The sequence below is a fragment of the Eptesicus fuscus genome, chromosome 10 (genome assembly GCF_027574615.1).
Source record: "Eptesicus fuscus isolate TK198812 chromosome 10, DD_ASM_mEF_20220401, whole genome shotgun sequence".
NCBI lineage: Eukaryota > Metazoa > Chordata > Mammalia > Chiroptera > Vespertilionidae > Eptesicus > Eptesicus fuscus.
Window position 1 is genome coordinate 83,639,524 of NC_072482.1, and position 18,437 is coordinate 83,657,960.

General features: G+C 39.8%; 1 protein-coding gene across 1 annotated transcript in view; it reads right to left on the reverse strand.

Annotated features, from left to right (window-relative positions):
* PKIB (cAMP-dependent protein kinase inhibitor beta) overlaps window positions 1-18,437 on the reverse strand; it is a 66,487-nt gene that overhangs the window by 8,227 nt on the left and 39,823 nt on the right. Inside the window, exon 3 of the mRNA XM_028142986.2 lies at window positions 11,070-11,165. Within this exon, the coding sequence (XP_027998787.1) occupies window positions 11,070-11,145 (76 nt within the window). The 5' untranslated portion in view covers window positions 11,146-11,165. The remainder of the gene's footprint in view (window positions 1-11,069; window positions 11,166-18,437) is intronic.

The following is an 18,437-nucleotide window of genomic DNA, read 5'->3' on the forward strand; positions in this document are numbered from 1 at the left end:
TGGTGGGCGTCACAAAGGTATGGTCAATTAGCATGTTACTCTTTTATTAGGTAGATGCTAGAAAATAAGCTCATCACAAAACCAAACGTTTGTCAAAGTTAACTCACTAACTACCCTTTTCAGATAAAAAAAAAAAAAATAGAACTGGACATGCAGGGAGGCCAAGCCACAGGCCGATTTCTCCCAACTCCCACTTGGCACCATCTTCCTCTCAGAGCCACCCGGACTGAGCGGCCAGGATGCCGTGCTCCACCACAAGATGAGCACTTCCGCCAGCCCGGTCCCACAGCGCTATGGGGAGGAAGCTCGCTACAGTGACAGCCACTTGGCCTTCCTGACAGAACGTATCTGTGATTTAGAGGTCGCTGGCAGGGGCATTGGAACCCACAGGGTGATTCTAAACTGAGCTCTTTCCATTACAAGGAGGCTTATCACAGCATCGAAAATAATCCGAAAGCCCATGAAAGAAAAATAAGTCTGAAAAAGCTGTACGGATTCTATTACCTGCCATTGTAAGGAATGTATTAAATCCAACTAGATCCACCCACGGAGATGTGTCTTTGACACCTTGTAAAAGAAAGCAAATTTTAAAAGTAATATTTACAGTGTGTGTGTGTGGGGGGGGGGGGGGGGTGTGGCATGGGGGAGAGGGGATCTTGAATATAATGTAATTTCAACTTTGTAAAAAAGAATAAAAATCCTAGTTGGAAATGTGAGAGCAAGGCAAATATTAACAATTTTTCAGTACCTCCTTACATATTTTAGCTTGTAATAATGAGCATATGTTACTTTTTGTATTTCAAAGAATTAAAACATTCACCTGGCAAAATTATGAATACACAGATATCCTAGCACAGAAAGGTTCTACAAATAACATTTTGGCAATTTAACAAAAAATAGCGTATCTCTAACTAAAAGCTTCTCTGTCCTCCAAATACTCATCTCACTTGTCTGTTATTATCCTATGCAACAGTAATTGCCTATGTTTGACTTTATTTTTAAAGGGATTATATATGTGTATGAGAATTGCTCTATTCAAGTGCTTTGTGACATTGAAAAAGTATAGTGTATAGAAAGATGAGGAAGCACTGATAAGAAAAAAAATAGAGATAACTTTCGGGTTCTTGTAATTTTCTGGGCTTAAAAAGCTATGTTTGTTTGCTAACCAAGGCAGCTGACTCACTAACAACTCTTCCTTTTTCTTCTACAGAATTAGCAGAGCCATTTGGATGAGATCTGCTTTGTCAACTGTGGCTGATTGCAGGAGCTGAAACCACTTGGACATTTGGAGATTTTGCAGAACTCCTCGGATGCCCACAGCAAGGTAATGTGGTTTACATCACCTGGGACAAACTTCCATCTTGCAAATTTGAAATACACAAATTTTAGAATGGCTTAACAAAACACCGCTACACAGGCATGTTTACACACACATTCCAGCATCTTCTCAGTATCCGAAATATTGAAAACGCTACGGCTGCACCACTGAAGCAGACAAAGATGGTTAAGCTAAATGGAGCACTAGAGGAACATAGATATTTTTTAAATCACTAGTCAGCTCTCAGTGGGCTCGAAAGAGCCTGCTAAGAAAAGTGTATGTTATTAAGTGATAAGCACACTTATAAACAAACAGAAGGATTTGCAAGCTCTTTCCTTCCCCACGGAGACAGCCCATCCTTTCGGCTCCCACCCATTCTTTTCTGAAGCTTTCTTACTTGAAGCCAAGCCTGCAAGGAGGTGGATACCTCTTTTCCTAGTCTCTGGATCCATATCACATATCCCATCTCCCACAGTGAAATCAATACTTATTCTGCATGTAGAACTGGAAATAAACTTCTGACCTGCTAAATTAGTTCTCTGGGGGTATGAGTCAGGCTATCTGAAAAAAACACTAAAGTAACAAATAAAGAAAAAAGAACATGCATTTTGGAAAGTCAGTGTTCCTCGTGGCCAAAAGACAGAAAGAATAGACATACACTGGTCTCAGCTGATAACTGCTTCTCCAGCTTTTAACATCTTAATATTATATGCTATTCTTTTTTTAGTTCTCTGCCTACAGATCATTCTCCTGAATGATCTTCTCTTTGCAATATACAAACCTCTTAAAAAAAAAACAAAAACCAACAAAAACTGTAATAACTGCCTCTTAATACTGACAGAAACAGATAATTACTTACTTACCTAGTCACCATCTATCGAGCTCCTACGAAATTAAGTGCCAGGCCCTGTGCTAGGCTCACAAGCTACAAAGAGGAACCCACAGTCTGGTGAGATCAAACGCATTGTGACCTTTCTTGAACTCAAAACCTATTCTTTGCAAATCAAGTAAAAGCATCCACTCTAAAATGTGAGTCCTTGAACATAACTCTTATTCACTAAAAAGTAGTGAGGCCATTTTAGGCTAGATGGAACTTACATAGGATGTGTGTACAACTATAGAAATTATTTTTTAATATGGATACCTTCCTCTTTTTAAAAATCCCTTCATATATGGCATTGCTGTGCTTCAAGCATAAGCCAAAGGAAATCCTACCTTTTTTCTGTTGACCCACCTATTCTTTTTTTCATGCTTAGGTTCTTGCTTGATAACTTAAACAGACCTTTCAACATATAATTGGTAGATACAAGGAGGTTATTTTTACCACAGAAAGTTTTTGACAGGTTAAATTTATAAAATTCAAAATGCAAAGCCAATTGATTTTCCCATAATATTCCAGGTAAAGTAATGAACAAATCTGAGTATCTTCCCAGCACACTGACACTTGTTATACTAAGATATGGCACTCAGAATAATAGTATGGACTGATGTGAATAAAGACGAGGAAAAGATGAATTGCATTACGCTATGTAACCCCCTTGAGTCTGAGGGCTACACTTAACTGGTCATTCTACTTTAATTTCCTGCTAGAAAAACTTCTTTAACCCACACCCTCCATAAAGAATTGTTGGCAGTTAGGCTGTCACAGGGCTTCCTTGACCTTTTGCAACTCCCTTAAAGGACCATAAAACTTTTCCCATTATTGCAGGATTTTTCATTTGAAAGGACCCTATAGTGCAACCTTCCAGACCCTAATACTTAAGGGATACATTAACGCAGCACAGCCAGTTTGTGTCAAAGTTTCTCCTAAGTTCCCACAGTTCTCTTTCTGCCATGAGCATGGCTCGTTCTGCTCAATCTCCAAAACAGCTTGCCCTATTTATTAGTACATCATGTGTGTGTGTGTGTGTGTGTGTGTGTGTGTGTGTGTGTGTGTGGTGGGTGGTCTCCAGGATACAGAGTAATATTTTCAGTTTTCCTTTAAATGAGCGTAATTCTAAATGGCTATAAGCCATAGAAAGCATCCTTCCTACTTACATCTTACATAGTTTTGCCCTTTCACCCTCCACCTTTTCATTTCTATCTTTCTGAGTCATCAGAATTGAGAGGCGTTGGCATGGATTAGAAGGAGCCATTCTTATTTTTCCCCCACCTACCTCAAGCCCTTCCTGCTTGAGAATGTTCCTCCAGTCTCATTTATTTCTCACAGTATCCTTTCCCATCACTGACTCCATTATCCCATGTTCTTATTTTATTAAGCTCCTGGAGCTTAAGAAAGGAAGTATTTGGATTCAACTCAAAAAGTACTTAACACCAACTCTGTGCACAACATGGTGCTAGTTACTATGGAATTAGCCACAATAAGGAAGGACTTCCCTGCCTCAACTGCACAGCTGGGAAGCTGTGTGCCAGGCAGCTCCTCGCAGCACAGAGGAGGGAGTGGTTAATTCCACGGGGAAATGGAGCAGAGCTGCCCAGGGAACATGGCATTCGAGTGGGTCCCAGAGAAGGAGTAAGAAAATTCCAGGGAGAACTGCTCTCAAGCCATCCATTTCTCTCATCTCCGCCCTTTTCCAACTGTTTAGGACACAGTGCTCCTAGAGTTCAAAGAAACTCAAATATTCCCCAAGCTCACAAAAGCCCAAGAACTGAGTTTGCACTAGTGAGAAAATGCTACAATTTTGAGGCTCATGTGGTCTGCTTGCACCCTTCCCGTCTCACAATGAACACAGCCTGCCTATGGAGGGGGGTTTGGACACAAGACCTGAGAGGTCGGTTCCTTCTTTCATGAGACAGTGGTTTTAAAATGACATCAGTAGGAAGGAGAGAAGGGGAAGTTAACTCTGACCAACGTGGTCACGCTAGAAATGTCTCTGTCTGGTACATGGACTTTATATTCATAGATAACATAATGGAAGAATAACACTATATTTAAAATGTAACATTATATTTTACACTAAGCTGTTTTTAATTAAAAACTGTATGCCCCAACACCATACATCGTTATCCCCATGGATGGTGTCAGGTGGGTACTAGACTTATTGGGGTGACCACTTTGTTATATAAATGTCTAATCACTGTTTTATGTCTAATCACTGTTTTACACCTGAAAGTAATAAAATGCTGTATTTTATTGTCAACTGTACTGGAAAAATAATAATTTTTTTAAAAAAACTGTATGTGTCATTTGACCACCATCTCTTTGAGCTAAGTATAACTTCAGGCTCTTTTCAAAGCCTCCATAAGTAATTTAGACTTGTGTGTATTCACAAGAAAAGTTTTCAAGTGAAGAGGTCAAAGCAGAGAGTTGAGCAGTGAGATTACTGAACTACATGAACATAGCCTGAGAATGACGGCCTTTAAATTCGTCCTCGTGTGTGTTCAACAGTCTACATGGATGGAGCAACAGGTAGTCTGGTTGACTGAAAGCGAACGTTCCTGAAGTTGGACCCTGCACTGCCTCCTAACAGACTTGTGACTTCCAATGAGATCTCTCTCTTAGTGAAATTCCACATTTATCAAAAGTGAGATTAATATTACACTAACATTACCTATTTTACTACCTTGAAACCAAACAAACTAACAGATATAAATGTGCTTAGTTAACATCCACACAAATGAAATTTGTTTAGAAATCAGTCATATTAATTTATAGGCACCATAATAGATGATCATTATGAACATCAATTATCTTGTTAAATTCTGATGTTGATGTGGCTTAAGAGTTATAAAGACAAAAATAGATTCACAAAGAGACAGTGCTAGAAATTTTGTGTTCAGGGTGGGGGCGGGGGAAGAGCATTAAAAATCATTTACAATCCCCCCACCACACACACACACACACACACACACACACACACACACACACACAAACGCACACACACTCCACAAACTTGGCTGCCTTTCTGCAACTCATGGAAGACCGCATCTTCCTGAACACTCATCATAGTTTCTCCCTAAACGTGAACCTTTGCACAAAAACCATATTTAAGTGTTCCTCGCATAGTTAAAATGGGATTAAAATTTCTCAATTTCTTCATGATTCCTGAACAACAATTCTTAGTTCGAATAATAACGTAATGGCATGCTATGTGAGGAAAGAAGGGTCACAGAATTTTCTAGAGAGCTCTGCTTTCTCAGTGAGGCTCACCCTGACCACCCCATTTAAAATAGTGTTTCCACCCTGAGCTCTTGATCCCCCTCACCTGGCTCTACTTGCCCCCAGGACTTAGTAGCTTTAACACGTATAACTTACTATGACTGTATTTGCTGTTTGCTTACTAGCTGTCTCCCTCCACTAGAATGTAAGCTCCACAGAAGCAGAGGTTTCTGTTTCACTGATGTATTCGTTGCATTAAAAGCCATGCATGGCACCCCCTCAGCAGGTAATCCACAGAAGGTGTTTGCTGAATGAAACAGTTACTGTTCCACTTTTCTTTTTCAAAATGAATTCCTTTCTGATTGCATATGAAAGTAACATATGCTCGCTGTTGAAAAAGAAATGACAATCCCGAAAGGCTTAATGAAGAAAAAAATCAAATTGCCTCATATCTCATTATTTAGTGACAGCACTGGTATCATCCTGGTGCATATACTTCCAGAATTTTTTCAGTGCTCACATATACAAGTTTATCACATACTTATCTTACACATACATATTTTGAAGCTAAGTCATATTTATTTGCTATCATTTCATTATATCTTCAAAATACAATCTTTTCCAGACCAAGGTAATTCTAAATTTTAAATGAAAGCTTTGAAAAAAAAATAGAGAAAGCTAATATTTCAGGGTAAAATACTATGTAAAATATACACAGCCAAAGGCCAAATGCAATGACAAAAGTAAGGGACATGGCTGAGAACTGAAATAATCCACAAACCTTTCCTGAGTTAAATTGGATAAAGTTAATATACGGGTAAGATGCAGTAGGAACACAAAAGACTGCGTACCCCTTAAAAAGTTCCAGTAATATATTTTTTTCCTTCTATTTCATTAATTTAAAGAAAAATTCTTTGGGATATCCCTTAGTCCCTCTTTTGAGTGGATTTAATTTTCATCTTTATTTTTCTTTCAGCTGAGAAAAGGGGGGAAATGATTGAGCCTTTCAAACTCTGATTTGTTTTCTAAGTTCTCTTCAGTACTTTCTTTTCCTTTGAAGAAAAGAAATCATTTTAGTGTTTCGTCAAGCACAAAATTCAATTAAAATTATAGTAGCAAAAATTTTAAGGTTGTTTTGAGGTTCTTCTGGGTCATATAGGTAAAAATATTCCCAACCAAATAAAAAATAACTTCAGAGAGAAAAGACATTGAAATATTTTTGTTCAGCAAATGATGTATATTGGTATTAACCTATAATTAAGTTAATCAAAGTGAAATTGTTGATATGAATGCATTTACCTTTTATAAATTCCTTTTGTAAAAATAAATTCTGTTTCTGTATTTATTTACTATTACATAAATTGAATAGAAAAAAAGAAACACAATAAAAATGATATATAAAATATATCAACAGACATAACAGATAAAAAAAATTCAAAATAAGAGTATACATATAATATTAATTTTAAAAATATATGAACAGAAAAACATGGTAAGGGGAATATACCAAAATTTTAACAGTAGTTCTTTCTTGGTAGTATTATTATAGATTATTTTTATTTTCTTCTCCGACCTTTATTGTGTCTTCCAAATTTCTATAATAAAGACTTTTACACATAAAAATAGCATTAACATGTGTTGAGTACATACTGTTGAAAGCTCTTTAATGAGAATTAGCTCATGTGGTTCTTCACACTGGAGAAGTCATTACTATCTTCATTTTAAACGTGAGGAAACTGAGGATGATCAATAAGAAATGGTTTGGCTAAAGCAACCCAGTTAGCAAGTGACAGAGACGTGACCAAAACCCATTTCATCTGATCTCATTAATTGCTCTTTCTGGCATATCTCACCAAATATCTGTTGAAAAAAGACTCAGTCTTTATTCAACTAATTTTTAGTAGCTCTACTACATCTTTCACTCTGCCAGATAATAGAGACATAGTGCCAAATAAGACTAAACATATGATGGACATAGTAGGGAAACACAAAATTGTGTGGCCTAATTGTACAAATTAAATACATGCATATTAAAGGAAGTCTAAAAATAGGAGTCAACATATGATATATTCAAATAAGTACTATAAACAAAAATGTTATAAAATGTAGGAGTTATTGAATTTGGGAGCAATTAAGAGCGACTTCACAGAAGCCATAGAACACATATTGGGCCTTAATATTTGCAAGGGAGTTATACAAGTAAGATTTATACATCCAAATGTGGATGGGCATCATCCAATCCAATGAACTCCTGAATAGAAGAAAAGGTTGAGTAAGGGAGAATTTGCTCTCTCTGCCTGTCTTAGAACTAGAGCATTGGTCTTCTGGTGCCTTTAGACTCAAACGATATCACCAGATGTCCTGTTTCTCAGGCCTTTAGACTTGGAACAGAATTATACTATTGACTCTCCTGGGTGTCCAGCTTGCTGATTGCAGATCTTGGGACTTCTTAGTCTCAATCATAGCTTGAGCTAATTCCTTATAGTAGATAAATATATATCCTACTGGTTCTGTTTCTCTGGAGCACCCTAATACACTGAGATATAATTGTCATTTTTTGTGGTTTATAGAGGGTTTTATTTCTGGTATATTTTGAGGATTTAATATATTTGGTGTTTCTGAATGTCATTACAAGGTACCTGGATACCTTTTTTTCCCTTCTTCTTAGTATTTGGTAGGATTCCTAAATTTGAGACTTTAATCAATTCTGGAAAATTCTCAGGTATTATTTCTTTGAATATTACTTTCTATCCTTTCTGCTATTATTTCATTGGAAATTCCAATTAGACATATGAGATAAATACTCTCATTCTATTGACCATGTCTTTACACCTTTCTTTCATATTTCCCATCTCTTTGTACCTCTGTACTGCATTGTGTATAATGTCTTCAGATCTATCTCCCTGTTCTCTAGTTCTCTCTTCATCTGTGTCTAATCTGCTCCATAAGGTATACATCAAGTTTTTATTTCTAATTATATTTTTCATTTCTAGACAATTTGGCTCTTTTTCAAGTCTACCTCATTGTATTATAGTATCTAATTCTTTATTCATACATAATTAAAATACCCTCACTTATTCTTTCCAAATATATTAAGCCTATGTTTTTAAATTTCATATAATTCCAACATGTAAATTCTTTATAGTCTGATTCTCTTGATACTGTTTCTGTAAAATCTCTCTCATGGTAGCTTATTTCCTTGCATTTTTTAAAAATATATTTTGGGTTGTGAGCTTATTTTTTTTTAAACTTCCTTAAAGTTACTTGAGATCTGAGATAAAGTGTTTTCCTCTACATGAGCTCCGAATTTGCCTCTACTGGGTGTCTGGGGCCACTACCAAATTGGTTAGCTTTAAATTCTTAACATGAAATTATTCAGACTACACAGACTGTAGTTTTAAACATTTGAGGTTCTATCTGTGGTAATAAATGACGAGTAGAGTTTTTTCCCCCTTTTCTATCCAAGGCAAGGCCAAAATAGCAAAAATAAAAACTTGCTGTTTTTCTTTGAAGGTTAGGGTTTTGCCATATTATCCTTTGCTGAATATGTCACTCATCAGCATTCTGTGTCTTATGCTGATTCCCTATCTTGAGTGGGTCCTAAGTTTCTTCCCTTGTCCCAAGAACATGACTCTTGAAGACAGAAGTTCTGAGACATTAGGGAACTCAGGGAAGCCTCTGAGTATAGCACTCACCTGCCTCTAGATTTTGGATTTCTTGTTGTCCTGGGTTTATGCAGTTATTTTCTTAGTTATTTGCCAATACAGACATTCATATAAAAAGAGTTTTGAAAATATGTTATCCTGCCTTAACCAGTTTGGCTCAGTGGATAGAACATTGGCTTGCGGACTGAAGGGTCCCAGGTTCGATTCCGGTCAAAGGCATGTACCTTGGTTGCGGGCACATCCCCAGTAGGGGGTGTGCAGGAGGCAGCTGATCGATGTTTCTAACTCTCTATCCCTCTCCCTTCCTCTCTGTAAAAAAATCAATAAAATATATTTTTAAAAAAATAAAATACGTTATCCTGCATTTTAGTGTGTTGTGTACTAGAGCTTTTTAAAGGACATTAAGTTTTCCATAGTGCCAGAAAAGGAAGTTCTAGCTAGGTTCAACACTTTTGTATATAATACTCAAGATATCCATTTCCTTGAGTCACAGAAAACAATGTGCAATAATGTAACTGCATTATTCTTTAACAGAACTTACTTCAACTCACAGAGCCCCATTTTTCCTTCATAGCAAAAAGCAGTCTTGTGATTCAAAGCAAAATCATTCACTTACACATTAATCCACAAGAGTCATTCCTCCATGTAGAGTACGGCCTCCAATTAGGGTGCAATATTACCTGCTGCCCTGACATCTAGTAAAATTGGGAGTGCTTCAAACATTCCCTCTCCAGCCCGGCCGGTGTGGCTCAGGGGTTGAGCATTGACCTATAAACCAGGATGTCAAGGTTCAATTCCCGGTTAGGACACATGCCGGGGTTGTGGGCTTGAACCCCAGAAGGTGTGCAGGAGGCAGCCGATCAATGACTCTCTCTTATTATTGATGTTTCTCTCTCTCTCTCTCTCTCTCTCTCTCCCTTCCTCGCTGAAATCAATCAAAATACATTTTTAAAAAGCACATATCTTAATAATAATAATAAAAGTTCCCTCTTCGCTCTGCTCCCATGAATAACTTATCCTAGCTAAATAACCCCTTTTGTATCCAAGGCATCAGGCACAGTCCCTGCTTATTTCTGAGCAGTGGTTTTCAGTTCCATGCCAGCCTGTGGAATTATTCAAATGAGCCTATCACATCTTCTTGTGGGAACCAGGAGGCACCACACCCTCTTGTTACTATGCAACTTGCCTTCCACAGCCCTTGGTTATTTACGCTGCTCCTGAGTACAATCCCCGTGTGGCCCTGCATGATCGATGTTGTCTTTCCTGGGCTGTGAATATTTGTGGCTAATAAACTGCTGTCATCTCATCTGTCCAGTGTCAAGTGTTGTGTGTTTAGCCAACTCCGTATCCCCAGGGCAGGAATTTCTCCCTCACCAACAGGGTGAACAGGGGCCAATAAAAAGCACTGGTGTCACAAACCACATGACACGCCCAGCCATGAACAAGGACACCTGGTCAGCTTTCATTAACAGCCCTTGGCTAACTTAACAGGTTTTTGTGCTATGGTGGAGGCTGCCTGAGATGGAACCACTAATTGCTGTGCAGGCTTGAGCTATGTCCTGTGTGGTATTCTGTTGTCTTTGTCAGCCACTGCTATCTCCTTCCACCCTAAAACCCGCGTGTCCCCAAGACAAGAATGGTGGTTATTTGACATTCCCTGGCCTAACCGGGTGCTGTCAGGTTTAGCCTGAGTTTGCCAGGTGGTCTCTGAGGCTCACACAGGCAAAGGCAGTGAAAACACAGTGACTTAACCAGTCAGAGCTTCAGTCCTGCTTACCAAGGGTTAGGTTAGGTCACTGCATCTAGCCTGGTGACCATCACTGGCTGCCTGGGGAAGCTGTACAGACATTGTCTGTAACTGTGCCCCTTTGGAACAGGCCCAGAGACAGTTCTTTGTGAGGCTAATGGGGGGAAAAAAGGAGACCACCACCCCATCGAGAATTAAGCATGACATCCCAGTGGTTGCTTTTCACGCAAGGGTAGTGACCTTGCTGATCTCCTGTGCTGCCGCTTCCCTTGCTGCTCTTGCTTGCGCTCTCCTGACCCCCGAGGTGCACATCCATGGTGGCCTGTGGCCCAGGGGCTGATGGAAACAAAAAGGGTAGGGGGAGGAAGGAGCATTTGGTACTCAACTGCTCTCCTAAGGCAGATTCCATAGCCAATGCACCTAAGCTCTGCTCAGTACGGCTGCTTCCCTGCCCACTAACGCGCTAACCTTGCCATCGTTTGTCTGCGGCCTCCACCCAAGCCACAGACAAAATGAGTTACTGAGTGTGGACCCTGACCCCGGGAGACTGGCATTCCCTAGAGGAAGAGGCTGCCTCCTACAAGAGGGGCTACCAAGCTCCCGAACCTTTCCCCATAAACACAGTCACAGGTGATTGTGCAGACAGAGACTGAAAGCTGCCACTCTGGCTAGAAGCCCTAAATACTCGCAGGGATTTGTGCAGAGAGCGGGGATAAAAGGAAGACTACATGACAGAAAAGGTGGGTCCGTAGCGGGAGGATGGTTTTGATCCGTCAAGGCTGGTGTGGGCCCCAAACTCTTCCCTTGCACCACTCTGCTATCTATGCCTCTGTTGCAACAAAGATCCTGATCTTCAGGATTACAGGGGAACGCCCATGGCACCTGGTGGCACCAGGAAGAAGTTAATTAAAACAGGGCTTAGGCTCAGGGTCTTTAAACTTTATAAATCAGCCATTGGTAAGGGAGGGACCCCTAACTCTGATAATATTGATCTGAGGTTCTCTGAGGAAGAAAGTTATAAATATGATAGCAGTAGAAAGACCCCCTCCCCACCCCACCCCCCACCAAGTATATCTAGTTACCAAAAACAATAGCAAGATAAAACACGAAAAGAAAGAAGGCTGGATATAAGGAGGGAAAACCAACAACTAACACTTTAAACAAATGCTCATAATTTGAACTAATTGGAAATCCAAAATTTACTAAAATAATTTATACAGCAAACAAAGAAAGAATACTGATTGTCTCTTGTGCATCTGCAACATAGGCTCTGAATTAACTTTAATACCTGCTAAAATCCACCAACTGTCAAACCACCATGGCCTTAACCGATACTAGGGCTAAAATTACAGTTATATCAGGGATCCTACCATATTTAAACGTGGCATTCTCCATAATGGAAACTACTGAATAGAGGACAAATAGGTATGCCTTACTTTAACCGTGAGAACGCTTCTTGCTTAAATTACCCATGGTTATAGCTCTCATTGCCCTGAAATATCCTATAGTGGGCATGGACGCGCTGACCCAATTTAAAAAAAAAGTAATTAAATTAAGCCTTTGACACATTTTTGGCTTGACAAAATGATATGACACTCCTCCTTCTCTCATTAAAATAGGTTAAACTAGTAACATGACTCAGTGTAATTTAAAACAGGTTCTTCAAGGATTAAAAAGTGTTATATAACACGCAATGTGTGACGGGTAATTAACCCTACTGTTTCTACAGCCCAATTGGGCCTGTTCTTAAACAAATCAGCGGTGCCCCATAGTGAACTGCTGCAACCTAACACCATGGTCCTATCCCATAAGGGCTTTACACCCAACAACGTAATTACTGAAATTGCTGATTCCATCCAATGAACAACTGGTAAATATTTTGCTTCTACAAATTTGGCTAATATGTTCTGTTCTATGCCTATTTTCAATCACCTCTCAGGCACACTTTGCCTTTATTACTCAAAGTACACACACAAGGCTATCCCTGGAATCCGAGGGTCAGCACAATTGGCACACTTCAATCAACAACTGGCCTCATCGGTATATTATTACAAATTCTTAGGCCATTACCTAAGAGCTGCCCCCTTTAGGGTAAAGAACTCTGGGAATCTCTTGCTTTACAGATACCCAAAACATAAATCAAGGTAACGGATTTCTATATATGTGGTAAGGCCACAACACATGGCCTCTCTAGGACTCCCTGTATCCCTTTTGGAGTTCTAGACACTACTAATAGTGACCAATGTGCTCACTTTACTTCTCAGAATGTGTGGTGCTGGGCTCTTGAAGAAGGCATTCAATCAAACTTCTATCTCCCCTGGCGGCCCCAGTGCCCACCTCCTGGGGATACCCACTTCCTACAGCAATGTCACACAGATCTCTCAATTGTCTTTACTGGCTGTACATTGGGACACTTCTAAAGTTTAAAAAGTTTATATATATATATTTTTATTGATTCAGAGAGGAAGGGAGAGGGAGGGAGAGAGAGAAACATCAATGATGAGAGAGAATTATTGATCGGCTGCCTCCTGCATGCCCCCTACTGGGAATCAAGCCCAAAACCAGGCATATGCCCTTGACTGGAATCGAACCTGGGACCCTTCAGTCTGCAGGCTGATGCTTTATCCACTGAGCCAAACCAGCTAGGGCTACAGTTCATATTTTTGACAACCACCTCTCCCTGTAGCCCTCTCCCTCCTGGTCAAGTGCCTACTTTGCTCCCTAAAAGTCTCAGTCTTCTCAGTTTAAACTGATGTTTCAAGGGGTCAACTGTGGCAGAAGGCCACAAATTACGGATTATGTGGTACCCTGACATTTGGTAAAACAAGCCTTGAATGGCATACCCCAACTTTTCCCCTCTTGGATAAGGTCCCTTAGCAAACAACCCTCCTCACCAAAGTCACCAGGCCGAGTTCCTGCTCATCGCTGAGTAGCAGGGTTCAGTTCCCTGCCTGCATGCAGAGTTATTTAAACAAGCCAATCATATTCTCCCACGGGAACCAAGACATGCCCCACCCTCTTAATACTATGTTTCCCATAGCCCTGGTTGTTCCCAACTGCAGGCCCTGCTTGGCCCTGCATGGGGTCCTCCTCCCCAAGGCTGTGAGTATACATGACTAATAAATTGCTGTCAATCTCATCTGATCTCACCTGTCCAGTGTCAGGTGTCGTGCCTCCTCATAATCCTAGGCTGCAAATCCCTCCTTCATCAATGAGGCAAATAGGAGGCAATTAAAACATCCTACTACCAGTACTCCTTACCTTTCTCTCCGGAAAGGGAGCTTAAGTATAGGGAGGACAAGCATTAGGTTTACATATGTCCTGTGTCCGGTGAGATGCAAGGAGGGTTGTTCTGTTTCATCTTCGTGCACTGGGATTCACTGCTATTGTTTCAGGTATAACCTCAGGTATGTGCATCTGCATCTTATTTGTTACAACCCTAGAATATTTAGGGTCCATGGTCTATTTAAACCACGCTTTGCTCTTGTTGGGGTCATTTCAGTCACCTGCCTGCACTCCTTTGAGGGCCTGGGAGCCCCTGAGGCATCCATCACTCAGGCCCATATGCCAAGGACTTCTCCTCACCATTGCTTCTCTATCTTCCTAGTGCTGTATCAGACATGGAACTTCTTTAAGATGCTCATTTTCCTTGGAATTAAGGCATAGTCCTCTCTACACTTGAATTTCCTAATCCCATTCAAATTTCTAGTATTTACTCTCCCTCTAGCTCAATCCAATGAACCTGGGTCCTGGGCGCCTTCCCAGAGACTCAAACAAAGCTTGGGCCTTATCACAGGTTGAATTCTACTCCCACTAGCTAGTCAATGACTCAGTTCCCTCCCAGAAACATAAAACTAACTCTTAGCTGATAATGAAAATATTCAGCATCTATACACATTTTAAAAGCTACTTTTAATAGAGCCCTTACTTAGCTAAGTAGTACACTTGTTTTAGATACATTAGGTGTTTTTTTTATTATTTAATCCTTACCACAAATGTCAGAGACACAAGGTAGGGGGGATTTTCTCCGTAATTCAAGTGAGATGACAAATTAAGTCTTCCAGGTTTTAGGAACATGCTCTTAATTAGGATTTAAGACCTGCTACATGTGATTTCAATACATGGGATTTTAATCATTTCATTACATTGCCTCTCTTCTAGAGTCATAGACACTTATAAATTTAGAAGAGATTGCAATACCATAGAAATACCTATGTGTAAACTTAGGGACTCAGAAGCCACCTAAAACTTACTATGCCATCTACCATATGCACGAATCACTCCAGCAAGAATATTTTCTTTCATTGAACCACATATTCTCCATAGTGTTGAACCAACTCAAAACATTCAATTTTGAATCTTAAAAATGAAGAGCATCTGAATAAAATAAGTATAACTTTGAATACACATTATTTTTTGTTTTCTTTACAATTCTCATTAACTATTATATAAGACACATAGACAGTATAACTACATAATCTGTGAAAACATATATTAACATGCCTTAAAATTCTTTCACAGAATAACATGGAAGCAAAGTCCTATTGCTGGTGGTATAATTTGATGTGTAATTTAATTATGGATATTTTCAGGTATGATAGTTTTAACTTCTAACTTATCTGCAATGATACAGAAGTTAGCATTGAAAATATTTAAGATGTCAATATGAACTATTGTTTAAATATAGATTTTAAGATTTTTTTGGTTTAATTTTAGACTTTATTTATTGCTAAATTTTATCTTTGTAGTTTTTTGTTAAATATGAAAATACTAGAGGCCCAGTGCACGAAATTTGTGCATGGGTAGGGTCCCCAGTGGCTGCCGGCTGCCAGCTGGGGCCTTCCTTCATTCTGCACAGCCCCCTGGTGGTCAGCGCACATCATAGCGAGCAATCAAACTCCCAGTCAGTCGAACTCCCAAGGGGACACTTTGCATATTAGGCTTTTATATAGATAGAAGTTTGTATTTGATGAAAAGACATCCTGTATAATAAAGAGGTAATTTGCAAATTGACCCTCATGTCCTGGCACAAGATGGCCACCCCCATGTGGTCAAAGATGGCCACCCCATGTGGTCAAAGATGGCCACCACAAGATGGCCGGCAGGGGAGGGTAGTTGTGGGTGAACAGGCCAGCAGGGGAGGGCAGTTAAGGGGCAACCAGGCTGGCAAGGGAGGGCAGTTGGGGGCGACCAGGCCAGCAGGGGAGGGCAGTTGGGAGCAATCAGGCCGGCAGGGGAGCAGTTAGGCATCAATCAGGCCGGCAGAGGAGTGGTTAGAGGGTGATCAGGCTGGCAGGCAGGCGAGTGGTTGGGAGCCAGCAGTCCTGGATTGTGAGAGGGATGTCCGACTGCCGGTTTAGGCCTGATCCCTATGGGCCTAAACCAGCAGTCAGACATCCCCTGAGGGGTCCCAGATTGGAGAGGGTGCAGGCTGGGCTGAGGGACACCCTTCCCCCTAGTGCACAAATTTCATGCATCAAGCCTCTAGTATCTAATAACAAAGGATAAAAGACCCCAAAGAATGCAGCAAAGGAAACCCACTATTAAACTCCCTGGAGGTAATTGACAGTTGCATTGTATTTGCCATACCATTTAGTTATTTTTATAGAGTAAGACAAATAAATTCGCATTTTACTATAAAATTTTGAACCTTCCCTTTGAAAGCTATTACAATTTGGTGACCTTCTCCAAGCTGCCCTAGCTATGTACACCTTGGCCCGAATATCCTTTTAGCTCAGTAGCTGCTACATGATCAGGCACTCAGCTTCATCCATCTGCTCTAACGGTGACCTCCTTCGAATTTTTTATAAGCTTTGGATATTTTCTTTTTATAGCTTTGCCAACATAATCATATTACATCCTGACACCAGGCAGTGTAAATTAATTCCTCTTCTGTCTTATGAGCCATGCTACTGAGAGAAACTAGATTTTTCACCTTAACACTTCATTAAAATGTGGAAAGCACAAGACAAAAAAGTGAGGTCTCTGGAGAAAGTTCTCACCTTTGTCCACCTGCAGACTAACAGAGTGAATTTAAAGCAAATTAGCTTTAAAGCAAATTAGCTTCCAAAGATTTTTTTAAAATCTTAGTGGAGTAGGAGAGAAATAGAAAAAAGTGAGCAGGGGTGGATAAAAAGCCTATAATCTTATTCCAGGTGAACTAGAGCAGTGTTTCCCAAAATTGCCTGCTCAAAGGCTCACCTAGGACATCTGTTAACAATACAGACTCCTAGTGCCTTACCTAGAGCCTTCAATTCAGCGTGTTTGCACCATATGTATTGCAAGTACCCTAGGAAGCTACACAAGTTTGACAATAACTGAATTAGAGTAAAAGTTAGGTCAGGTTCTCCTCCATCCATCTTCCTCTAATATGCTTTAAAAAACATAAAACCATAAATGATGTTGCTTCATGGTCTAACAGTATGTATCACCTGAAAGAATAAACCATAAACTGGTCGTTTTAGCAAAGAATACTAATGCACACACACACAGCCCTGGAGATCTACTCATCCAGTTTCAGACCTTATTAAAAAATTCCTTGGAGCAGATTAAAAATTAAATGAATTATAAACTAGTTCTGTCCAGACCTGCTCCAGCAGGACATATACTGATGGCCTTGGCTACATCAGTCATCCCTGGGTTCTTTCTCCTCTCACTCTGATAACCAACCCTGAAGTTCACCGCTAAAAGAGTTTAATATGTTGCTCACTAAACATTCTATGTATGTGACTTGTTTTAAACACCCCCCTCCCCAAAGGCCATATCTCCTCGGAGGCAAGAGCTAATAGGCTCTAGGTGTGGACAGTGGGCAGTAGGTGTTCAATGAGTGCTTTCTGAATAAACTTCATATGGAACTGAGCGTGCCATCCACATCATTTGCAGATCCTGTCTGTGTGGATAGGAAGCTTAGGTTATCAAACTGGATAAAAGAGGTCTGTTATTTTAAGCAAATACCCTAAGTTGGCAGTATGCCTGAATGAGGAAAGACCTTACAAGTCATCCTGCCACTCTTACTCATGTCACATCAAATTTCTCACTGTTATTCTTTGCCATTTGATTAAGGATGCTGAAGAACATCAGCTGGAAAAACTCTCCCAAATCCATCATCATTAAAATAACTGAAGAAAATACTAAAACACTGATTCTGTTTGTAATAATAAAAATGTAGTATAATTGCAGACATTCTCAGGGATACTCACTAGCAGGGGTAGGTGAGGAGAAAAGTAAGCATGGATACACTGAAAAAAGCAGAAAGGATTGCTCACTCAGCCTTTTTTTTTTTTTTTACCCGGGAGAGTGGGCCTGAGAGGCCAGAATAGCCTGAGTGATATTATCTAATAAGACCTCTCTGGGTATCTCAGAGATTGTTATAAAAAAAAAAAAAAAAAAGAACTAAGAAAAAGGCAGGATTGAAAATCTCATTTAATTCAACTAATATTTGGAGTCATCATTGATAGATGTTCATCTTCTGAATAAAAAATCAGAAGCAATTATTTGAAATGCCATTACTGTACAACAGCTATTGGTACTAGGACAAATACTGAGATATGAGTATAACAAAGGCATTGAAATAAGGGAGACAACACTGCGTGATCACTCTAGAACACA